Source organism: Schistocerca nitens, chromosome 6 (genome assembly GCF_023898315.1).
Source record: "Schistocerca nitens isolate TAMUIC-IGC-003100 chromosome 6, iqSchNite1.1, whole genome shotgun sequence".
Classification (NCBI taxonomy): domain Eukaryota; kingdom Metazoa; phylum Arthropoda; class Insecta; order Orthoptera; family Acrididae; genus Schistocerca; species Schistocerca nitens.
In genome coordinates, this window is record NC_064619.1 from 365,342,842 (window position 1) to 365,369,702 (window position 26,861).

Here is a 26,861-nt window from a genome sequence, read left to right on the forward strand (position 1 = left end):
CATTGGCTAAAAATGTAACGCTGGTTGTCCGACTTCCCTGCCGTTGCTAAGGGAAACAAGATAGTGATTACACTTAAAAATACGTTTATCTGTTCATGCAACGACTAGAAAACGAAAATCTGTGGGAATTTTAATTTGTTAAAACAGTGGAAGATCGGAATTAGAATCTGGGTACATGCCCTTTACGGTCAACATGCTGCCACTTCCGGTATCGACTCGCACATCACGAAATTCAACTTGTCATTTGTGTCCCTCCACACATTCCAAGCTGTAAGGTAGGGGGGGGGGGGGAAACAAGTGATGAATAAAAATTTTTAGTCGCCTGTGAGGCGTGTTTGGGACAGTGAAATTAACCCTCATAAAGAATACGATGATTGAGCTTAAACTTTACCTCTGTTGAATGGCACCTGCCTACAGCTGTTTCACTCACCTACTTTACTTTCATCTTACATTGCTAGCTTCATCTTACTCTCTAGCGAAATGTTGCTAACTGAATGGGTAAATCCTGTAAAACAGAGTGAATGCTGTCTCTAATAGGTAACGTAATCTGTGTAATTGTAGCGATGGAGAAGTGGTTTCTTAATTACAAATTTGCATTCAGTTGTTCAAGAATTCAGCAATAGTGTATCTCACAAAGCATAGACTGAGCTCACATCACAAAATGCATGACAGACTCCTCATTTCATATTGTGAGTGATCAAGAGTCACCACTACTCTTTTATCCGTTGCTGCCAGTTTTCTACAAGTCTAGTCACTCCTCGTAGACAGAAACAAATACCGTTCCTTGAAACTTTATTTCGCGCATGCTTAACGAGACCTCCTTAGACATCGGGAAAGTTTAGAATCGTGAAAGCGTTAAAGCATGGTCCGGTCGATTTTGCGTCAAATTCTTAGCGCTCGCGAAGCCTGGCTAACAGATTAGTGCCTGCGGTATGTGCCGGTTCTCAACTACTTTGAAAAGATAGAAAAGGCTGAGGAGTACACAAATTGTGGTATCGCCCAGAGATCGCGGTGCCACGGCAAAGTTGACAACGCGAATCGATACTACAGACATTAGCGAGGGCTCGCTGTATACCGCGATGACATATTGGCGCTACTCCTGAAGACCACACCTCCCTCTTAGCAACAGTAGCGCCCTCAAACTAAGGTCAATATAGGGCTGAGCATACAAGATCTCAGCCCACTTAGTGGCCTCGCCTACAGCAGTCAACATCATAGCAGAGGACCAACGAGGTTCTGATGGTTTTGTTCATTTAAATGTGGAACATAGTATCGCAAGAATACAGCTTCTTATGTAGTTCTTCAAGTGATGCTTTGCTAGCCCATGGTACACTATTTGATCAAAAGTATCCGGACACCTGGGTGAAAATAACTTACAAGTTCGTGGCGCCCTCCATCGGTAATACTGGAATTCAATATGGTGTTGGCCCACCCTTAGCCTTGATGACAGCTTCCACTCTCACAGGCATATGTTCAGTCACGTGCTGGAAGGTTTCCTTGGGAATGGCAGCCCTTTCTTCACGGAGTGCTGCACTGAGGAGAGGTATCGATGTCGGTCGGTGAGTCCTGGCAAGAAGTCAGCATCCCAAAACATTACAAAGGTGTTCTGTAGGATTCAGGTCAGGACTCTCTGCAGGGCAGTCAATTACAGGGCTGTTATTGTCGTACAACCACTCCGCCACAGGCCGTGGATTATGAACAGGTGCTCGAATTGCTCTCCAACAGTGGGAAGCAAGACGGTACTTAAACTATCAATGTAGGTCTGTGCTGTGATAGCGCCACGGAAAACAACAAGGGGTGCAACCCCCCTCCATGAAAAACACGACTACACCATAACACCACCGCCTCCGAATTTTACTGTTGGCACTTCACACGCTGGCAGATGACGTTCACCGGGTATTCGCCATACCCACACCCTGCCATCAGATCGCCACATTGTTTACCGTGATGCGTCACACCACACAGCGTTCTTCCACTGTTCAATCGTCCAATGTTTAGTCTCCTTACACCAATGTTTAGTCTTCTTTAGCATTTACCGGCGTGATGTGTGGCTTATGAGCAGCCGCTCGACCATGAATTCCAAGTTTTCTCACCTCCTGCCTAATATTATAGACTTGCAGTGGATCCTGATACAATCTGGAATCCCTGTGTGATGGTCTGGATAGATGTTTGCCTATTACACATCACGACCCTCTTCAACTGTGGGCGGTGTCTGTCAGTCAACAGACGAAGTCGGCCTGTACGCTCTTGTGCTGCACGTGTCCCTTCACGTTTCCACTTCACTGTCACATCGGAAACAGTGGACCTAGGGATGTTTAGGGGTATGGAAATCTCACGTACTGATGTATGACACAAGTGACACCCAATCACCTGACCACGTTCGAAGTCCGTGAGTTCCGCGGAGCGCCCCATTCTGCTCTCTCACGATGTCTAATGACAAAAAAATGGTTCAAATGGTTCTGAACACTATGGGACTTAACATCTGTGGTCATCAGTCCCCTAGAACTTAGAACTACTTAAACCTAACTAACCTAAGGACATCACACACATCCATGCCCGAGGCAGGATTCGAACCTGCGACCGTAGCAGTCGCGCAGTTCCGGACTGCGCGCCTAGAACCGCTAGACCACCGCGGCCGGCGTCTAATGACAACTGAGGTCGTGGATATGGAGTACCTGGCAGTAGGTGGCAGCACAATGCACCTAATATGAAAAACGTATGTTTTTGGGGTTTTCCGGATACTTTTGATCACATAGTGTGGTTGTGAATTATCGAGTACTCCTGTGGTAATGAAATATGACAAAGTTAAATAAGTTTTTTACTCATTAATGTAGAATAGTGAACTAGTATTTCAAGTTTTCTGGTTTGAAACACCACCTCACCGAACAATCAAAGAACACATAACTGACACCGCACGAAAGTAGTTTCCCCTGGTCACGGCAGAAATAGTGTCTGATCTGAGAACTGAAATGAACAGAATGCCGTTGCTATAACAGATCTTCGTAACATGAACTGAAAGCAGGTAAGAGCTCCGTTCAAAGCAACATACTGAAGAGAATGAAATACTATACACCAGAAACTTACACCTAACCTCAAGGTGTCGGTTCTAAATGCACCGATAAAATATGTGATTTGGGCCTAGAGGGAAAAAATAGACATAATAAAGGCATACATCAGTTCTACTATCAGTGTTGTTCAACTCGACATCCAGCTACTGTGCAACATCATGAAAGATAATGGCAAATATCCTCCGACCAATTCTTGAATAATACCCGACAGTGAGTTATGGTCATATTTTTTCAGTAAAACCGATATGTAACTCTCGAGGAAAATCTTCAGACATCGTTCAAAATCTTCCCTATTGCGCTAAAAAAAATGCACAAAAATACGCAAGGAGACACGTAAGACATATTGCTAAGTTTCCGATTGTGTACATCCCAAGACAAATAAAAAAAACATATCACTTCCTCCCACATAAATATCACGTAAGACCAAGAAAGTGAAATTTGTGAAATTCTGGATTTAGTTGAGGCGTAACGGCTGTCGTTTTTCGCAAACTCCATTCTTGAAGGGAATGAAGTTTACTAGAACAATAGGTAACCTCGGCAATCACACGTGATGCAGTGATGTAGACTCAAATTTATGAAAAGCAAATATTTTACTGCACATTATTTATAAGAAATCCAACACAGGATTTCGGAACTGGATTAAATAGTTTAGTATGATAAATAGCATCCAATTGCTGAATTTCGAACGTTTAAACTTCACGCCAGGAAATTCGTGGATACTGTGGCTTCATGATATTTCTATTTGAGTGCACGATTTGCGTGTAGAAATTGCTAGAGGCCCGTTCGATGGACGACGCATGATGTGGACGAGCAGAGAACAGTAGCAGCGGTACCTGATTACTTATGGAGAAGATCTCCACACTTTTCATTATCTCTGGTCGTGAACTAATGACATTTGCAGTTGCCTGAAGACGGCCAGTGCTGTTAGCTCTAAAACCTCCATGAAGTCGAAGTTGTTGTTAAAATAGCCCTCAACACGTAGGAACCGAAGTCGTGCGTTACATCTAATGAAGAACAAAACGTCCTCATTTTTCTAACGTGATAGGGAAACCCACGGGAAACCCAAAGGCCTTGAACCACTGTTCTGCTGAATAAAAATCTGTATCTATATCTGTGCAATATGCGAGACACCTTACAGTGTGTGGCAAAGGGTACTTCTGGTATCAATAACATTTCCACCACTTTAATGTTCCGTTTACGAATGGCGCTTGGGATTAATGGTTGGCGGTAAAGCTACGTATCACATCTCATTCCTCATTTTCTCGTCATGATCATTTCGCGAGAAGTATTTGGGAGAATTACTATGTTGTTCGACTGTTTTTGGAACAAAAGCCCTCGAAATATCAACAGTAAACAACTACGTGATGCACAACGCCTCTCTTGCAATGTCTGCCCCTGGAGTCTGTTGAGAGTCTAAGTAACGCCCTCCCTCCGTCCCTTCTATTAATCCTAACTGGCAAGTGTCCCAGATTGATGAACTGTACTCAAGGTTCGGTTGAACAAGAGTTTTGTAAGCCACGTAACTCACGTATGAATCAAATTTTCTTAAGATTTTTCCCACTGAATCTCATTCTATCGTCTGTTTTCCTACTATTTGTTTAATGTTGTGTTTCCACTTTATCTCGTCCCGGATGGTTACTCCTAGGGTATTTTACGGTAGTTGCTGTTTTCGGTGATCTGTCGCCTGTATAATCGAACATTAATGGATACTCTCACCTATTTATGGGCCATGCGTTACATTTATTTACGTTCACGATCAACTGGCAGTGCCTGCAACGATCGTCGATTCTCTGCGGGTCTTCTTGCATTTGCAAACAGGGTCTTAAAATAAGCCACCTTACTCGGTGGGATTCATTCGAACTATGATTTCTGGATGATGTGTAATAACTTGGAATTGACCCAATATTTTCATGAATAACATTTACGAGCGACATCGTGTGTTGTTTGATGTAGACCCACAGCAACATACTCTAATCGGTGAAGTGATGACAGTTCGTGAGAAACTAGATATTCCTCATTGAAGAAGGCTGAGAAATTTGCCTAGCCACACCAGCTGCTACTCTGCGGCATTTTAGTAACTCCCGGTACAGTATGACGTAGCATTTTATACACGAGAAGATGCCACTTAATTTTCTTTAGCCGTGGCTGCCCTAATTTTAAAATTAACTGTAGGGAACCTTTTGTCATCTGCAATTCTTTGTCCCACACATGATCGATTAGTAGCTCTAATATGTTAAACGTGATGTTCGCTCGTGCAACCAGAAGAGAGATTGATGGTTATAATATTACGAATGACATTTAACATACATAACTTGCACTTCAATAAACACTGAAACGTATGAATTTCCATATTTTCATTAAGTTATAAACTGCTTTACCTCTTTCCCTGATTTTGTGAGCAGATTGAATACATATAGAGACGGACCCGCTATCTGGTTCGAATGGCCTATAAATTCTCAGTAGTTACGTACTGGAGTAGCGGGGAGCGTACTGGTGCAGTGCAGCCAGAACCCATGAGCAAAATGACCATACGGCGAAGGCTCAACCGACCTCTTTGAAGCACTTGCGTTACTTAACAGTGGTTCGTCGAGATTTCATGTTTCTAGGGACACTGGTTTAGACAGCTCGTTGTTACGTCAGTCAGTCGATTTCTCCAATACAGGGTGTTACAAAAAGGTACGGCCAAACTTTCAGGACACATTCCTCACGCACAAAGAAAGAAAATATGTTATGTGGACATGTGTCTGGAAACGCTTACTTTCCATGTTAGAGCTCATTTTATTACTTCTCTTCAAATCACATTAATCATGGAATGGAAACACACAGCAACAGAACGTACCAGCGTGACTTCAAACACTTTGTTACAGGAAATGTTCAAAATGTCCTCCGTTAGCGAGGATACATGCATCCACCCTCCGTCGAATGGAATCCCTGATGCGCTGATGCAGCCCTGGAGAATGGCGTATTTTATCACAGCCGTCCACAATACGAGCACGAAGAGTCTCTACATTTGGTACCGGGGTTGCGTAGACAAGAGCTTTCAAATGCCCCCATAAATGAAAGTCAAGAGGGTTGAGGTCAGGAGAGCGTGGAGGCCATGGAATTGGTCCGCCTCTACCAATCCATCGGTCACTGAATCTGTTGTTGAGAAGCGTACGAACACTTCGACTGAAATGTGCAGGAACTCCATCGTGCATGAACCATATGTTGTGTCGTACTTGTAAAGGCACATGTTCTAGCAGCACAGGTAGAGTATCCCGTATGAAATCATGATAACGTGCTCCATTGAACGTAGGTGGAAGAATATGGGGCCCAATCAAGACATCACCAACGATGCCTGCCCAAACGTTCACAGAAAATCTGTGTTGATGACGTGATTGCACAATTGCGTGCGGATTCTCGTCAGCCCACACATGTTGATTGTGAAAATTTACATTTTGATCACGCTGGAATGAAGCCTCATCCGTAAAGAGAACATTTGCATTGAAATAAGGATTGACACATTGTTGGATGAACCATTCGCAGAAGTGTACCCGTGGAGGCCAATCGGCTGCTGATAGTGCGTGCACTATGGTCCGGAAACAACTGGTTCTCCCGTAGCACTCTCCATACAGTGACGTGGTCAACGTTACCTTGTACAGCAGCAACTTCTGTGACGCTGACATTAGGGTTATCGTCAACTGCACGTAGAATTGCCTCGTCCATTGCAGGTGTGCTCATCGTTCTACGTCTTCCCCAGTTGTGAGTCATAGGCTGGAATGTTCCGTGCTCCCTTAGACGCCGATCAATTGCTTCGAACGTCTTCCTGTCGGGACCTTCGTTCTGGAAATCTGTCTCGATACAAACGTACCGCGCCACGGCTATTGCCTCGTGGTAATCGATACATCAAATGGGCATCTGCCAACTCCGCATTTGTAAACATTGCACTGACTGCAAAACCACGTTCGTGATGAACACTAACCTGTTGATCCTACGTACTGATATGCTTGATGCTAGTACTGTAGAGCAATGGGTCGCATGTCAACACAAGCACCGAAGTCAACATTACCTTCCTTCAATTGGGCCAACTGGCGGTGAATGGAGGAAGTACAGTACATACTGACGAAACTAAAATGAGCTCTAACATGGAAATTAAGCGTTTCCGGACACATGTCCACATAACATCTTTTCTTTATTTGTGTGTGAGGAATGTTTCCTGAAAGTTTGGCCGTACCTTTTTGTAACACCCTGTATACAGGATGACGTTTCGACGTGTACAGAAAAATAAACGACGTACAGAAAATGCTGAAATGAACCGTACAGCTCTTTACAACTTTTCACATAAAACTAATATTTACAGAGCTAAAGCTACTTTTCTGTTACACATAAACGACTAATCAGAAGAATACAAAACTAACTAATTCATACATAATAATATTCATTATAAAGATTTCATCAGGTTGATTTGTCAAAACGAAGTAAGTTGGTCCCAAATTACGAAGATATTTGTGGTGGTGAAACTTTGTTAAAGAGGCTTCTAACTCTGGGAACATTGACCTTCAAGAACTACTTAGTGAATCTATTAACCAAACGGTGTAGAGGAAATATATAGCACTGTGACATACTTTACCTTGTAGGTACTAGCCGCTTCTTGACACAAACTAGGAAGGCTCCCTTACGGCTCTCTGTTTGGTAATCCGTGAGTGACTGTCTCCAAATGATAATTGTTGACTATACCGTTTGTGCAACAGGGAAAATAGAAGAGGAATTTTCGTTTCAAATTACCTTTCCTTTCTCCAGGATACACTCCCGTCATTGCACATACCTTTCCGTATCTACACATTTTGGTTAGTACACACAAGTGACAAAAGTCATGGGATACTTCCTTTTTGCCGGTCGTGGCATGTACTCAGCAAGTCGTTCGCTGTTCCCTGCAGGAATAATTCAGTCATGCTACGTCTATAGCCGTCCATAATTGCGAAAGTGGTGCCGGTTCAGGATTACGTGCACGTGGTGGTGGTGGTGATGGTGGTGGTTAGTGTTCAACGTCTCGTCGACAACGAGGTCATTAGAGATGGAGCTCATGCTCGGGTTAGGGAAGGATTGGGAAGGAAATCGGCCGTGCCCTTTCAAAGGAACCATCCCGGCATTTGCCTGAAGCGATTTAGGGAAATCACTAAAAACCTAAATCAGGATGGCTGGAGACGGGATTGAACCGTCGTCCTCCCGAATGCCAGTCCAGTGTGCTAACCACTGCGCCACCTCGCTCGGTTTCGTGCACGAATTGACTTCTCGGATATGTCCGATGCTGGGCTATCTGGGTGGCCAGATCATTCGCTGAAACTGTCCACAATGTTCTTCAAACTAATCCCAAACATTGTGTCCCCGTGACTCTGCGCATTGTCATCCATAAAAATTCCATCGTTGCTTGGAAACACGAAGTCCATGAATGGTTGCAAATTAAATGCCCGAACATAACCATTTTAGGTCAGTCAGACCAAAGGACCCACTCCAATCCATGTAAACATAGCCCACAGCATTAAGGAGCCACCACCATCTTGCGCAGTGCCTTGTTGATAACTTGGGTCCGTGGCTTCGTGGGATCTGCGCCACACTCAAACATACCGTCAGCTCTTACCAACTGAAATCGGGATTCATCTCATAAAGCCACGACTTTTCAGTCGCCCACGAACCCAGGAGAGGCGCTGCAGGCTATATCATACTGTTAGCAAAGGGACTCACGCCGGTCGCCTCATGCAATAGCCCATTAACGCCAGATTTCGCCGCACTGCCCTAAGGAATACGTTAGCCATAATCACCAAGTTAATTTCTGCTCTTATTTCACCCAGTGTTGCTAGTCTGTTAGTACCGAGGACTCTAGAAAACTAAGCTGCTATCGGTCGTTAAGAGAAGGCCGTCGGCCACTGAGTTGTCCCTGGTGAGAGGTAGTGCCTGAAATTTTGCGTTCTCAGAATACTCTTGACACTGTTGCGCTTGGAATATTGAATGCCGTAGCGATTTCCAAAATGGAATGTCCCATGCGTCTAGCTCAACTTACCATTCCGCATTCAAGGTCTGTTAATTCCGGTCGTGGGGCCGTAATCACACCGGAAACCTTTCCACGTCAACGACCTAAGTACAAAGGACAGCTCCGCCAATACATTGCCCTTTTATACCTTGTGTACCGCCACACTGCCTCCTTTAGTATACGGGCATATCGCTATCCCATGACTCGTCACTTCAGTCTATAAGGACAGCGATAAACATTTAGTCCTAATGTTCCTATCCCAGACAGAAGTAGATGCACAGAGCATAAGGAAGGGCCTTTGGTTTGGTGTTACAGCTGATCGTGGAGATCAACGCGCAGGTGGCGCTGTTCCGCGACCTGCTGATCCACATCGGACAGCCGAGGGACTGCCCCGAGCTCAGGGAGAAGATCCGCAAGCTGCGTCGCACCTGCGTGGACGCCTGCCGGCACACCTGCCAGCTGCTGCTGCCACAGGTCCGCAGGTGAGCTGTCCACTCTATTTACGTTGGTACTCCTGTCATCAAACAGGGACAATTGTTCTGTATGCCTATCTTTCTATCTGCACTCAACCTCATTAGCAATACTCGATACAACTCAGCTACGCGTTTCGAGAGACAGTGCTCTCCCCATCAGATTGTTGACATTCAGCTTGCGGCTTTGATTAAACAAAATGAAATGAAATAAAAACACATTACACTATGGGTCCTCGTCTGACTTAATATCGTACACTTCACAGTCATACCAGGGGCATAACAGTTTCACAACTACCTCTGGTTACCAGGTACTTCTAATTCCCGTATATGAAGGAGGGACAACCTGCTGCGCAGTTTTGGTGACTGATGTGGATGTTTTTATGTAAGAAAAGAAGTGTCTAAATTTCTGTTCCATATTATTTTACTTTACTTTGCATTCTAAGACAAAAAAAAAATGTCGACGCACCACGAAGGAATTATCCGGATGAGACAGAAAGCAGTATATGTGATGTACACGTACAGACAAATAAAGGAAATTTCAGAAAAAAATGATGATTTATTCAAGAGAAAGAGCTTCAGAAAATGAGTCAATAACGCGTCGGTTCACCTTGTGTAAACACTTGTGTCCCTTATATAAACTCTTATAAGTCTTAGCAGTGATTGATGGAATAGTTGGACGTCCACCTGAGGGATATCGTGCCAAATTCTGTCCAATTGGCGCTTCAGATCGTCAAAATCCCGAACTTGTTGGAGGGCCCTGCCCCTAACGGTCCACATTTTCTCAATTGGGGAGAGATCTGTCGACGTTGCTGGTGAAGGCAGGGTTCGGCAAGCACGAAGGCATTATCTTGCTGAAATGTAGGCCTAGCATGGCTTGCCACGAAGGACAACAAAACTTGTGACAGTGTATCGGATGGCAACCAAAGGTGTCCTGTTACGAAAAGAAATGGCCACGAACATTACTGACTGGAGCAGAATTGACTTTAATCATGAGTTCCGCTTCGAACTGAGCCCCGATGATGTGTCTTGAGACGCCCCGGGCAGCAGTGGGTTACCAACATAACTGTCCCCTCCGTACCATGCCTGACAACGAGTGTCTGCAACCTGATGAAGACAGAATTCTCTTGAAACGGGTGGCTGAATTGTATCAACCACTATTTAAGCAGTTACTGATGAAGTAATACAACTGCTATCTCACATCCAAAAACTGAACAATTTCAAAATACCTCAATTTCTCATCATCCTCTTAAGGTACAGAACCCATGCTACCACATAAGCGGGAAATCTCAGCCTCTGTTAAACTGCCCTGATTCAGTATCAAAGATTTTCCAAGGGGAGGAGTAGTCTGTAATTAAGTAACCTGTAAGGAAAAACAGATTGAAACAGTAATACATGAGCTATATTTTACCGTCATCCTCGTGTCTCTCTTAACATTCTGCTAACACAGAATAAAGTTTAACCAATGTCAGACAGAGATGGTTATGGACTGTTGCACCTCTGCACCTCCAGCACAACACGCATGAGTTAACAGCGCTGGAAATCGCCTCTGAAGATGTTTCCCAAATAAAAGAAGTGAAACGCGCATGGCAATAAAAAAATTGCCTTCAATTAGTTGCATAGACGGAACATACCTGCACGAGTTTATAGCAAGTAAGAGAAGACGAGAAACAAAAAAGAAGAAGAAGAACACTTGTTTATATTTCACTACCTAATAAGGTAAGTTCAATGGGACCAAACTGATGAGGTCATCCGTCCCTAGGCGTACACACTACTTACTCTAACTGAAGCTAAGGACAACACAATGCCCGAAGGAGGACTCGACCCTTCGACGGGGGGAGCCGGGCGAAACGTGGCAAGACATCTATACTCAGCAACTCACCAGTCGGCGTGTGGTGGTGGACACTTCGTACCACTGTCTGATCCCCCTCTTCTCTGTTCCATTCGCTCCATTTGTCGGTAGACCTCAGTATTAATTCTAATGTCTCGAATTTTCTAGTTCTGGTCACCTCGTGAGACGCACTGGAGTTTGCTGAGCATCTCTGTAATACTCTCTCGCTCATTAATCGACCCAGTCACCAAACGCACAGCTCTTCGTTGGATCTTCTATTAGTCCTACCTGCTAAGCATCCCAGAGTGATGAGCAATTCTCAAAAATCGATCGATCAAGTTTTTTGTAAGCTACTTCATTCGTGGATGAGTTACATATTCTTCCTATGGCTCAGTCTAGCATCGCCTTTTCCTACTACAGGGCGAGGCAAATAAGTGTCCCTGACGGGTGGATACGATTGGGCGTGAATGTATGCATTTGACCACACGCTGTGACGCACACACCACATGTACGCCGGCCACGTGATCAACACCAGCTCGGAGGGTAGTGCAGGGTGCGTCAGTGTGAGCAGAGTAGTGCAAAGAGGACGGTGGTAGTCGCAGAGGAGCAGCGGGTGTTCGTTGCCGAAAGTTACGTGACAACAGAGTCGTGGAAACGATGTTGTCAGTTGTTGGCTGAGAAGTTTCATGGTGTCAAAGTTCCAGCAAAGAGTGCCATGCAACGCTTAGTCCGAAAATGGCCCCACAGGGTTTTTGAACAAGTCCCGAAACGTGCCTGCACACTAGAAAATATGGCTGCAATTCACCAATCAATCCGACACCTGTCGTAAGAGACCGACATACCACGTCGATAATACCAACGAATACCCCACCTGGACCTGCACATGCATCCCTACCGAGTGTCTGTTGTTCATGCATTAAAACCAGCAGATCCTCCTCAGCGCCTCCAGTTTTGTGAATGGCTGTTAACTGAGATAACAATGAATGGCGTGGACATGGATAAGTTCTTTATGTCTGATAAAGCCCGTTTTAACCTGCCTGGTTATGTCACTCACAGAGTCACAGGCTCTGGGCAGCGGAGAATCCACATAACTTCCACGAAACGCCATTGTATGATTGGGTGCAGTGTGTGCACGCCGCATTATTGGTCCCACTTTCTTTCATCAGATGCTGATTTCCGCGCGTTACATTGTCAACATTTTGAAACCATTTGTGGCAACCTACACGGAAGAGGAAAAGACCTGTAGCTACTTCCAACAGGATGGAGCAACTGTCCATACAGCCGGCAGAACCTTGGAATACATTTACCCAATCTTCATACTTGGCATACCTGTTGTTAGCTGAGGTCAGTCTGGTCGCGGCCCTAGCTGGCAACCCAGGTCACCTGATATGTCAGCGAGCGATTACTTTCTGTGGGGAGCCCGTAAGTGTAAGGTGTATCGCAACAACGCTCATGATCTTCAAGAACTGCAGCAGAACGTTTCGGACGAAACTGCAGCAATTCCAGCAGTCCAACTTCGATTCGCTTTCATCAGCTTGCTGACTAGGACCCTAAAGTGCCAAGAGATGACCTTTCAACATCTCCTGTAGTCAGGTTACTACTGTATTTCCGTTTCTCTGCTGTGTTTCTTGTACCCTAGAACTCTGTTTTCCGGCCACTTTTTTTCCCTACCCTGTATTTGTTTTATGGGGCATCCCACTTAAGGTCCTGTGTATTTTACCGTACATACTGTGTCCAGTAATTTGTCATCAATAGTGTAATTGTACAGTAGTGGATTTCTTTTCCTAAGTACACCCAGTTATATTTATTTACGTTCACTGTCAACTGCTTGAGTCTGTACCATTCATCAATCCTGTCCAGGACTTCCTGCGACTCACTATAGTCTTTTGATGTTGCTACCTTCTGAGAGACAAACACCTCATGGAGCTTTAAATTACTTATATAGATCATGAACAGTAACGGACCTATCGCACTTCCTTGGGGTATTGTTGAAATTATCTTTAAATCTGTCGGTTTCGTTCTTTTGAGAGCAAGTTGTTGAGTTCTATCTGGAAGAAAGTCGGAACGTACCTTGAGATTTTCGTTCTCCAAAAACCTCTTACCACGTGAGCGTAAATCATGCTCCCTACTTCTACAACAGTTTGACGTCACGAGTATAGGCCTATAATTATGCGCGCCTGTCCTGTGACCCTTCTTGAATACGGGACTCACTTGTGGTTTTCCCTAAGCGAAGTATCCGTCTCCGCTCGAGCGCTCTACAATAAACTGATCCTGGAGGGTGGCCAAGTACTTTTGCATAACCTCTGTAGAGTCTCACAGGTTTCATCTGGTCCAGCTGCTTTCCCACTATAAGCGATTGTGGTTGCCGCCAAAATATCGATTGTGCCGTATACAGGGCGTAAACGACAATTGTTTACAACGTACCACAGTTGTGTAGAGGAAGTAGAGGAATACCAGTCGGTGGCTTAATAGCCCAGCCAAAGAAGACCAAAAGTTTCGAATATGGGAAGTAATTCGTACGGTCGCAAATATTTGTGCAGTGTTACGAGGGAGTGCCATGAACAACATACTAAAAATCCGGAACGTTAAGGGGAACACTATATTCTCTTATGCACCATTCTTTAACAATTCGAAAACCCCGGCCTCTAGCGAAAACGTATTCTAGTACAAAATTAAGGTAATTAAATTTCCTACAAAAATGTTCTATTTATTTTATCTCTAGAAACGATACTATGGGTGCAGAGAACGAGAGAAAATATTGAAAATGACACGCACCGCGTATTCTCTGTGGCTTAGGCGGTTTTTCTACGCCAATTTGAGACAGTTTCCTGACTTGGTGGACCGCAAGTGTCCTATGATATATCAGACTGTTCGTCTCGATTTCTTCTACACCACTTTTCTACGTAGTAAACAATTATTGTTTACAGTCTGTGCATACACTACAGAGCCACTACTTGTGTTTATCTGATAGTAGTTTCAATATGCTCCAATCTTACTGCAAACTGACTTTAAATATAAACTTTTATTTGGACCCACGCTCAATGTTGGTTAAATAGTCTTGGTACACAGTGCCTTCTCAGGCTTTTCGAGACTAAACACGTCACGATCATAAAGGTTCTAAATTCCATCTTCTTTCTAATTGCAAAATATTATGACAACGGTGGTGTATTCATGGAGAGATTGGTGATAAACGACGAAATTTGTCAATCGACATCATTTTATTTGTCATACCTACTGCAAAAAATTGGCCCGAGGACAAAAACTTGAAATAAGTAGCTTATTCGAAAAGTGGTGCGTTGGCCTCAGTTCGAGGTTCTTTGAAATGACGATTTTTATGCATGAAAATAATAATTTGCGTCAAGCTGATCTGTCGGCTGCAGTCCGACGGCCTTTGCTTCATATAACTCGGAGGATTCATTTTTTATTAAGACCGAAGTTTTCTCTTTTTCTCGCACATGTATGTCAAAGTACTTTTTTTGTAATTTTGAACACTGTAACTTTTGACACAGAGCAAGGTTTACGGCTAGAATACTTTCTTGACGGTACGACTTTTGGGATCTTCGACCGTCATTTTCGCCACTACTTAATGATTTAAACGTTACAGCACTGAAGCGGGAGTCGTACTCAGAGCCTATGAGGACAATTATATACACTATGTGATCAAAAGTATCCGGACACCGTCAAAAGTCGGCCGGAGTGGCCGAGCGAATCTAGGCGCTACAGCCTGGAACCGCGCGACCGCTGCGGTCGCACGTTCGAATCCTGCCTCGGGCATGGATGTGTGTGTGATGTCCTTAGGTTAGTTAGGTTTAAGTAGTTCTAAGTTCTAGGGGAGTGATGACCTCAGAAGTTAAGTTCCATAGTGCTCAGAGCCATTTGAATTTTGAACTTTCGACAGTTGAAAAGGGTCGTAATGTGTAATAGGCAAACATCTATCCAAAGCAGCACACAAGAATTCTAAACTGTATCAGGATCCACTGCAAGTACTATGACATCAGGCGGGAGGTGAGAAAATTTGTATTTCATGGGCGAGCGGCTGGTCATAAGCCACACATCACTCCAGTAAATGCCAAACGACGCCTCGCTTGGTGTAATGAGCGTAAACATTGGACGATTGAACAGTGGAAGAAAAAGGTGTGGTGTGACGAATCACGGTACACAACGTGGCGATCCGATGGCAGGGTGTGGGTATGGCGAATTCTCGGTGAATATCATCTGCCAACGTGTGTAGTTCCAACAGTAAAATTCGGATGCGGTGGAGTTGTGGTTTGGTTGTGTTTTTCATGGGGGGGGGGGGGGGGTGCCGGCACCCCTTGTTGTTTTGCGTGACACTATCAAAGCACAAGCCTAAAATGATGTTTTAACCACCTTCTTGCCTCCCATTATTGAAGAGATTTCGGGGATGGCGCTTGCATCTTTCAACACGATCGAGCACTTGTTCATAATCCACGGCCTGTGGCAGATTGGTTACACGACAATAACATCCCTGTAATGGGATGGCCTGCAGAGATTCCTGACCTGAATACTATAGAACACCTTTGGGATGTTTTGGAATGCCAATTTCGTAGCAGGCCTCACCGACCAATATTGATACCTCTCCTCAGGGCAGCACTCCGTGAAGAATGGGTTGCCATTCCTAAGGAAATCTTCCAGCACCTGATTGAACGTATGCCTGCGAGAGTGGAAGCTGTCATCAATGCTAAGGGAGAGCGAACACCGTATTGAATTCAGCATTACCGATGGATGGCGCCACGAACTTGAAAGTTATTTTCAGCCAGGTGTCCGGATACTTTTGATCACACAGTGTATATAAAGTGACGGAAAAAATTGTAACACCAAAAATTAATTAATGTAGACTAATGAAATTTCGGGAATACATTTGTCTGGATATCGTATTTAACTGATTAACATTGCAAGATCATAGATTAATGTAAGTGAGAGGTAATCCATTGCAAATGTCAAATGCTGGTACATTCATAACCAATGTAGCCACCAGAATATTGAATGTAAGCATGCAAACGTGCATGTATTTCGTTGTACCGGATGTCAATTTCTGGGATGAAGCCCCCTGCCTGTTGCACTTGGTTGGTCAACACAGGGACGATTAATGTTGGTTGTGGATGACGCTGGAGTTGTCGTTCGATGACGTCCCGTATGTGCTGTATTGGGGACAGATCTGATGATCGAGCAGCCCAAGTCAACATGTCAACACTCTGGAGAGCATGTTGGGTTACAACAGCAGTACGTGGGCGAGTGTTGGAAAACATCCCCTGGATTTCTGGTCATGAATGGAAGCACAACAGGTCGAATCATCCGACTGACGTACAAAGTCGAGCTAGAGTACGTGGGGATACCAATAGAGTGCTCCTGCTGCCACGCGAAATCTCACTCTTGACCATAATGGTAGGCGTAGTTATAGTGCGTCTAGCACGCGGACTGGTTGGTTGCAGGCCTCGTTCTAACCTACACATGGCCATCACTGGCACTGACGCAGAATCAGTTTCCATCAGGAAACACGACAGACCTCCACCCTACCCTCCAATGATCTGTCGCTTGACTCCAATAAAGTTGCAGATGGCGGTAGTTTTGGTTCTGTGGAATGCACACTACAGGGCGTCTGGCTCGGAGCTGTCCTTGAAGTAACTGGTTTGTAACAGTTCTTTGAGTCACTGTGGTGCCGATTACTGCTCAAGTTTCTGCTGCAGATGCAGTACGATGCACAACAGCCATACGCCCAACACAGTAGTCTTCCTTCTCGGTAGTACAACGTGACCGTCCAGAATCCGGTCTTCTTGAGTACGTACATTCCCGTGACCACCGTTGCCTGCAGTCATGTATAAGTGGCTAAATTTGTGCCAAGTCATTGCACAGTATCACAGAAGGAATTTCCAGCTTCTCACAGCCCTATTACACAACCTTGTTTAAAGTCAGTGAAGTGCTGACAATGGCGTGTTTGCCGCCTTAAAGGCATTCTTGACTAACTTCAACTCACCACATCCAGTCTCAAAGGTAACCAATGGACACGATTGTTACAGCGTGTATTTAAAACAAACCTGACTTGCATCCTTATAATGGCGTTATTAGCGCCACTCTTATGCGACTGGCTCGATATTTAAATAGACTTTTTTTTCAGATGTGGAAACATGCCTACCAACTTTTGTTTGTGTCGCATAACTCTTGTTTGGTCTTTCCATTCTTTTTTCAGTCAGTGTATGAAAACCGCGTGTCCTTTCTAAAAGCCATCAAGTGCCTTTTATGTTTCGGCAGATTTTTGCAATGTGTAGCTGGCTCCAACTCAAACAAATACTGAAACATCCTGGCAGATTAAAACTGTGTGCCGGACCGAGACTCGAGCTCATGACCTTTGCCTTTCGCGGGCAAGTGCTCTACCGTGTGAGCAGCCCAGGCACGATTCACACCCCGTCCTCATGGCTTTACTTTCGCCAGTACCTCGTCTCCTACCTTCCAAATTCTCTAAACAAACACTGCTTGGGTGTAGTAACCTACACGCTCTAAATGGTGCCTTTCTTTATGCTGGCAGTATGTGGTTTCGGACATGAATTTTCGCTTCAGTCTTCCTTAGTGAATTATCTCACCAATATTACTGCAACTTTAACTTCATATGCTATCTTTTATTTGGATCCACGCTCTGTACTGGTAATATATTCATGGTACACAATGGCTTCTCAAGCTTTTCGGAACAACCACATCGTGAGCATCACAGCTGTAAATTCCAGCTTCTTTCCAATAAGAAACAGTGTATCGACACCAGGGTATTCCTCGAAAGATTGCTGACATGACTACTGCAAAAAATCGTCCTGGTGTTTGCTCTTCCCTCCCGAAGACATTCATACCCTTCACTAAGACGGCACAGAAAGAACAAAGTTCAACATAAGGTACTTCTGAATAGTACAACTGTAAGTAATCCTCCTAATCTGGTAATGTGGCGTAAAAATAGGTCGTCGTGACCTGAGCCGTGGCGACGTAGTGACATAGGTCGTGACGCTAGTCCATCATGTCCATCATGTCGTTGGCTAAATTGTAACTGCGAAGATTGTTGACATACCGAGTCCAGGGAAGGCCAGCATCGGACGGGCGAAGGCTCCGAAAGTGACACCTGCTATAGGTCAGAGCGGCAAGAGCTGTGTTACGTTTTGTCTGCAGTAGTGTTTCCAAAAGACGTGGTCCTTCGTCAGAGGTTCGAGTCCTCCCTCGGGCATGGGTGCTTGTGTTGTCCTTAACGTAAGTTAGTTTAAGATTGTGTGTAAGGCCAGGGACCGATGACCTCAGCAGTTTGGTCCCACATGAATTTACGACGACAACAAGTGGTTTATTAGCGATTCTCGGAGCGTGATTGGCTCCGGTGAAGGAGCGCCTGTGAGACTTTAGCAGACTACCCGCTAGCCTCGAATTTTATGCCAGAAGCAGAGGTGGCCGGGGTACGGCTATGTCCGAGGGATATTCGGAAAGTAAGTTCCGATCGGTCAAGAAATGGAAACCACTGTAAAAATCTAATAAAGCTTTGCACATACGTGTTCGACAGAGACTCTAGTATCCCTGCCGGTTGCATCACTCCGCTCTTTTCAGTTCTGGGCACATGGTGGGCACATAAAGATGCGTAGAAAATAGTGTCTCCGACCAAGTATGAGGTCCTGGTGAGAGATTTTGCCTGACGTTATCCAGTTCATATTAAAGAACTTTCATACGGTTCCTACTGAGTGACAATTCTCGGTCGCAATACCCAGGGGCAGTGAAAATGCTCCTGCAGCGTTTTCGATGGGAAGTGTTTGATAATCCACACTACAGCCGTTAATTGGCTCCCTCTGTGTTTCATCTCTGCTGACATTAACTACTGGCTATGAAGACAACATTTTCGCACAGACGACGAGCTATAGATGAGCGTAGAGAATTGGCGGGACGCACAGGCGGCTGCCTCCTATGACGGGGTATTGGAAAGTTGGTATAACGGTGCGACAGATGTCCTTGCTGGAACGGCGACTATGTAGAGAAGTAGCTGGAAGGTGGAGTCAACTGTCGCAAATAAAACATTTTTGATTTCTGGACAAGCCTTGTATATACATATCGACGAGAAAACTGTCGCACTAAACTAATTTGGGACCACTTAATGGGTACATAAAATTCTAAATTCTGCTTTAAAAACATTTTTTTTTATAATGGGAAGAAAACCGACGCTCGCTCTCCGTCAACACCAGGCACCGCTTGCAAGACGTGATGAGCAATATTAGTTTACGCTTGCTCCAGTTAGAGATTGCAAAATCGAAGCTGAAATGGTCTGCAAACCATAGGCGCAAAAATAACTTTCACATGATCTGCCACCGCCAAGTAACATAGCTGGATGAACTTGTACCGTGCGTAGACAGAACTGCTATGTATAGTGCAGAGAGTAACTGAATGAAATATGCAATGAGACAAACAGAAATGACAGTTTTTTTAAAAGATAATAATTACGCTGAAATCACCGCGATTTGTGATGATCCCATAGGCATTGCAAAAGGTGGGACACGGTTCTTAATGGGATGTTTGATAGCCACAGACGGCTCTGTATTCTCTACAGCACGTTCGCATGCTAGCCACAAGGTCGGTAAGGAGTTCTGCTCGTAGGCTGTTCCATTCCTGCACCAGCGTGGATGAGAATTGCTGGGTGGTGGTTGGTGCATGTGGACCTGCTGTAGTACGTCACCTCAACGCATCCCACAGGTGCTCGATGGAAGTAGCTGGGGGAGGGGTGGAGAATCAGACAAGACAGTACATTCACCTCATATTCTCTCTTCCCAAGAGCTTCCACCTGCCCTGTTCAGTGCAGTCGCGGACTGCCATCCATAAAAATGAAATAGGTGCCGAATGCACCCCTGAAAAGATGCAAATGGGGAAAAAGTACAGTGTCACAATAACGATGAACTGTCACGGTACCCTGTTCAAAAATGTACAGGTCAGTATGCATATCCAACACCACGCCTCCCCGTACCATAACACATTGAACAGAAAAATGATCATGTTCAATAGCGTGTGGCGTACCGTCATATGGCAAGATGTGGGAACATGTAATGCACCCATGAACGTTGTCGAACCTGGTCATTTTTGTGGTTAGGTTTTGTGGTGTGAGGAGACGTAATTTTGCCAACGGCTTTGCCGCAGTTGTAGCACCGTCTCCTGTCAGATCACTGAAGTGAAGCGGTGTCGGGCTTGGCTAGCACTTGGTGGATTTGGTACGTGGTGTTGGTACCCAGGGTGCACTCAGCTCTTTGTGAGGCCACTTGAGGAGCTACTTTATTGAGGGGTAGCGACATCGGTCGCGAAAACTGACAACGGCCCGGAGAGCAGTGAGCTGAGCACGTGCCCCTCCGTATCCACATTCAGTGACATCTAAGGGCTGAGGATGACACGGCGGCTGGTCGGTGCCGTTATGTCTTCAAGGCCTGTTCGAACAGTGTTTCTTTGTTTTAGGCATAATGTTGCATTGGCGTACTGACATCCAAATCCTTGAACAAGGTGCACTCAGCAGTCAAGGCTGTTGTGACGCTGTACTCCTTCATGTGTGTCTTTCTGGGTTATGTTCCACCTTCACTTCTTTTTCACGGATGAAAATGCGTGACTGCAGCGAACAGAGCTTATGTAGGAGCTCTTGGAACATCAGGACATTTAGCGAATGGCCTGGCGTGTCCTTTTCCCCTACATAAATCTCATCCACATGTAACCTCCCTGTTACTAATCGGCCTATCTTGCTTGCGATATAAAATATCACCGTGGATCGCATGTAGGCCTAATGGATTTTTACTAATTGGATAAGGCTATCTTTCCCGAAGAAATAATACCCGTAAGTAGGAGGAAAGTGTACAACAGACCCTTCTGATGGAAAAGTCTGCTAAAAATAAAAAGTAATTAAACCGAAAAGGGTTATAATTTGGAAAAAAGAAAGTTATTTTGTGCATTCACTCACGAACAACACTGGGCAGAAAAGGGTACCACTGATCATGAATCCAAGAGTTACACTAATGAACGAAAAGGAAATAATTAACCGAGACAACCCACTAGGGTAATTAACATCCAAAATCCTGTACAAGATGATGGGAAAAAACATCTATTATAAATCACTGACGTGGCAACTGAAGGTTGTCACGTTTTTTTTACACTAATTTTAAGTGAGTATGTGATGATAAAGAAAACTGAGAAGTCACTCTTACATTATGTATGTCATCAAATTTTCAAAGAAACAATCGAGTAATGATTTGAAAATATGCAATTAAACTATATGTTAGTATTGAACTTTGTTACGTGAACAATGACTATCAGCGACCTAAACGTAACGTCGTCAATTTATTTTGCAAATTGGATTTCAAATTATTGTCTGTTCAACTGAGCCTTTTTCACTGACTTGAACAGAAATAAATAATAGAATACATACCAAACCAAACAGCCATGTGCTCCAAGCTATATGTGAAATAAATGAAACTTCCACGCTCTTAAATTGTGCATTTCTTTAGATTTGGATTTCTTCCAGTGATTGATTCTCAAACTTGAAGAATTAAATTGCTTTACTTTACTTATACACTGAAGCCTCTGTTGTAACCAGTTAATTGGAAGCAAACTGAGGCTAAAATTCTTAAAAGTGAAATTATTCGTTAATAAACTGGCTGTAACTATTCAATTTGTTCCTTATGACACTCATTTAGCATATAAGGGAAAAGGAAGGAACAAGGGCCCTGCTTGGTAACAATGTCAGAGGACAGTGAGAACACAATCTCCCTGAGTTTAACTGATTATTATTTAAATAAATTTTACCAATCAAATCACATTCAGTTGTCCTGATGCTTTTTCTCGCAAAGGCGGTGCCAGTTGTTCAGCGCCCTTGTGAGCTAGTCTCCTCTTTTTATGTTTCCTTGGAAGACTGACTCTTGGTGAGGTTTCAACGTTTTCTATTGCCTCTTGGGTTTCTTGCGCTCTGTCCTGTTCACTGGCAAGTGATGGGTCGGTTTCCTTGTGGTTTTCTGGAGACTGCTCATTCTGAATGACTATAACCGGTTCAGGAGTTTGTTCTACTTGAACAGAGATATTTGGTTCTTTTTCTTGACTTTTTGGCTGTGTTGTCACCGTCGAGTCGCTAACTTCCATTACCACTTCACTGTCGCGAGCTGCATCATCCCGAGTAGCGTCCCGAGTAGCGTCAGGAGCGTCACGCGTATGGAGTTGTCCAGCGGCTGCCGCTACACAAGTTAAGGGCAACGTTGACATGGCTGGGGGTCTCACTGCTTCGCCCGCAGGTAGCTGGGCCACTCGGCGTTGTATACACTGCGAGCGGACATGGCCTGTACCGCCGCAAGACGCGCAGGTTCTTGGCTGCCCATCATATATGACTATAGCCCGATAACCACAAACATTTACATACGAGGGTATGTGCTTGGGTAAATCAATTCGCAGTTGCTTGATACCATTCGAGACGGGGAACTTGTGAGCAAGAGACCACTTTTCTGCAAAATTGCTAATTATTCTCCCATAAGGAGCTATCACCGAACTGATCTGCTCAGCGGTGATTTCAAATGGTAGCTCAAAGATACGGACAGTCCTTAATCCAAAACCAGCATGCGTAGCACGAACTTCACTAATACTGCCATCGTGATGTTTGAACTTAAATGTTCCGCCACTAGATTAAAAAATTTTGTCACACAATTCCGTGTTTTTAAGCTTAACATACACGATGCTACTCAAAATTGAAAGGTGAATACCTATAATATCCTCAAACGAAATTTTCACAATTTCTTGTAGCCATATCTCAATTTCGAACGAATTCGGTCTCTGCCCTTTCTGGTCAAAAACAAATTTCAACGTGTCTCTTCTATTCGGCGGATCCATCTCTCTTTCTAATATGAATCCATCAAGAGTCTGAAATAACGCAGCTAACTGCTGCAACAGGCGCTAGACTTACCGAGCGGAGCGCAGCAGACCACAGCGCACAGCACACGCCGGTGGTCCGCACACCACGGCCGCCAAAAGCCGACTGGCCACCGAGTACACAAATGAATAGCGCGACTGCAGGGATTTATCCCTTGCGCGCTTCCCGTGAGACCCACATTCCCAACTGTCCACAATCTACGTACGTAATGTACCCAATAGATATTTGCCCATCTACTCGTTACTCGCGCACACTAAGGTAACGATTCCCGTAACAGTTTGGGCAACCTGTGCGAATTCGCACAGACGAAGGACAATGGCTAGGTAGCCTTTAACTACACATATGAAGAGGTTTTCAATTAATTATCATTTATTCTAGAGAAGCTGCACGGTCATCAATGGTATCTGTTCTTTCGAGAACAGTTACTATCTTCAAATATATAATTATCTTCTTCTACTCAAAAATCTCCAACGGAATCGGCTTGTTCGTGAAAAAAACACACGTAACTAGTCTTGTGTTTTTTAGTTCATAAAACCTAAAAAATTGTTTTTCTAATACACTAAAACCTTGTTTAGATGTTTTAAAATATTTTAGTTATAGATTTGGCGTATTTTACTAGCTACACTCGCCTCGCACCTGAAGGGAGCGAGGAGAATCAAATTATAATAAGTTTAAAGAGATCCTGTATTTCTCTATCTTAGTCAGGCAGTCGACAAGGAACGCACATTGCTTTCTGATTGATCTACACGTTTACATAACATTATCTGGAAGGATTGTACCAGTATTCGCAGAAAACAGGGCTAATCAGCTGCGGAACAGAAATTAAAATTAACTCAGAACTCTTCACCTTCATGAAATTTTCAGACTTTCGTACTAATCACATAGGCTTGAATTGATTTTCAGGAGTATTAGGCCTCGTTAGTTGAGGCTGCTTTTTATCCTGGGATCAGTACCAGACAGAATTGATGGTGCAAATAGAGAAAATCCAAAAAAAGAACAGCACGTTTCGTTTCAGTTCGTTTAGTAAGCGCGATAGCGTCACGGAGGCGCTCAATCAGCTCCAGTGGCAGGCGCTGCAAGAGAGGCGTTCTGATATATATATATATATATATATATATATATATATATATATTTTTTTTTTTTTTTTTTTTTTTTTTTTTTTTTGCTCCTACGCATATCTCGCGAAAAATCTATCAAGATAAAATTTAGAGGGATCCGGCACCACACTCAGGCTACCAGCATCGTTCTTCCGGTGAACCATTTGCGAGTGGAAAAGGAAAAGGGAGAAGTGAAACTTGTAGACAAAGTATCCTCCACCGCACACCGTAAGGTGGCTTCGAAGTGTAGATATAAATGTAGACAGTCGATACATATACATATACTGGTTGCTGACGTTAAAATCTTCTAGGTTGTTTGGCCGCGTCATATTCCTTACAAACGGTCGACGTTTCGACCTCTCTACTGGGATCTTCTTCAGGATCTTGTGGTGTCCTCTGTACATTGAACACTGTCACTCTTGTAACTGGGAGTTTTCCCGCGCTTGTGCCGGAGAAGTGAGATTATTGGGTAAAAATCTTATTGCTACAATGGGTGATCCATCGTCATTGGATAGTAAAAGAATAATCTCGAGCCAATGCCGAAGAAGCAGGTTATAGGCTAAGTCTCTTGTGGCTGCCATTGGTGGGCCAACGTCATTGGTTAGAAAGGGATTTTTCCCGCACTTATGCCGGAGAACAGTTATTAGTAAAAAAATTCTTCCTGTTGTTATTGGTGGGCCATCATCATTGGCTAGAAGCGAAATGGGCAGAGTAAAAGAAGGGGAACGTTTGCCCAAAATATTGTTGTCCACAGAGACGGCTTCTGGGGTGTTGTCTGTATTGCTCGCACGTTGCAGCCGCGTATTCACTTTGTTAAGGGCGGGGGACCTCGTTGCCAGAAGCCTGTAGAAGTCCTCTCTATTGAAGTCACGTGCGTTCTTAGAAATTTCAATCGCTTCTCGGGCTTTTGTTTTATAAGTTTTGGTTTCCCTAGCCAGCGCACGTATGTTATTGAAATCGATGTCAGGGCCATAGTTCTCGTGAAGTTCCGTTACCGCCGATTTCTTTGGTTATTAGTTGTCAAACCACGTGGCAGCATTGTGTGAATGAAAGTAATTCTTTGGCTTTGCAGTTCGGCACCACGGTGCAATACGAGCATACTTAGTGGCAGATTAAAACTGTGTGCCGGACCGAGACTCGAACTCGGGACCTTTGCCTTTTGCGGGCAAGTGCTCTGCCACCTGAGCTACCCAAGCACGACTCACGCCTCGTCCTCACAGCTTTAATTCCGCCAGTGGTTAGTGATTGTTGAGTTAGACATTCATTTGTAATGGTCATCGACGATTACACGGTGATCGGGAGGCGTTTCTGGGTACCGCCTGTTTCGACTCTGTAGGTAATAACTGTGCTGAGTTTAAACGTGAACTGTGTTTGCAACAACCATTGTAAGGTACATCATGCCATACTAACGAGTACTTCTGTTGAACAGCTTCAGCCATTTGAACGGGATAGCATCGTGTGTCTGTTGGAAGTTGTGTGGACGTATTATGCAGGGGCCTGAAGATGGCATAATGAAATACCGAAACTGGTAGCCTTGAGAATAAAATAATATCTTCAAGTGCACGGCTGTTGGTGAATATGATTGACATTGACAATTACGTAACCAGCCAACGTCATCTGGCTATGATGGACCAACAGAAATTTAGCTGTACATGTTGTGGACAACGTATAGGTGGTGTACCACTGCTTTAAACACTGCCCTGTGGAAAATTTCCGCGCCTATCCACTAGGTACGAGACGTCCACTTAGTACTGACACACGTCAAGATCGATTCACTGTACGAGCAGCGGTGGTCCACCAAACTCAATCCTCGAACGAACTCCCGGCACATTTTGCAGCTGTTGGGGCATCAGGAACCATTGGGGACCATTTTCTTGCAGCAAGACTAAGGCCACATGTGCCTCTGGCCAGGGTGCCACTGACAACATGATACCGCCAAGATTGGGTAACCTGGTCTCGGGGGAGATAGACTGTAGAGTGGAATCGCGCTCTGTCGTCTTCGAGTGACGGATGTACACGTTTGTGGCACAGACGTGCTGAGCTGCCCACTCCAGAGTGCATTCGTCCACGCCACAGAGGTCCAGTCCTAGGCTTCATGGTGCCGTTTGGGGATTGCAGAGGGGGGGGGGGGGGGGGGGCTCAGTTGCAACTCGTGTTCATGTTTGGTGTTCCCGCAGGGGGTTAAGTAACCAGTGCCCCCTACATTACACAGCAGGCTGTTACCTCCATGCTACTGTTATTCCTTCGATAGGAAGGTGATGGGCTTATTCAGCAGAACATTTCTCTTCCACATACGGCTGCTGAGACCCAACATGCTCTTCGTGGTGTACCCCTGTCCTGGCCAGTAAGACCACCAGACCTTTCGCCAAGTAAACCGCATGGGGCAGGATGAAGAGGGAATTTACTTGTTCGGGGCCTGCAAGAACCACTGCCGAATTGCTACAAAAGCCGCGAGATGCTTCTATCGAAGTTAGCCATTT

At 44.5% G+C, this 26,861-nt stretch overlaps 1 protein-coding gene across 1 annotated transcript in view; it reads left to right on the forward strand.

The window, feature by feature from the left end:
* Window positions 1-26,861, forward strand: part of LOC126263363 (uncharacterized) — a 146,078-nt gene that overhangs the window by 10,416 nt on the left and 108,801 nt on the right. Inside the window, exon 2 of the mRNA XM_049960453.1 lies at window positions 9,391-9,557. Within this exon, the coding sequence (XP_049816410.1) occupies window positions 9,391-9,557 (167 nt within the window). The remainder of the gene's footprint in view (window positions 1-9,390; window positions 9,558-26,861) is intronic.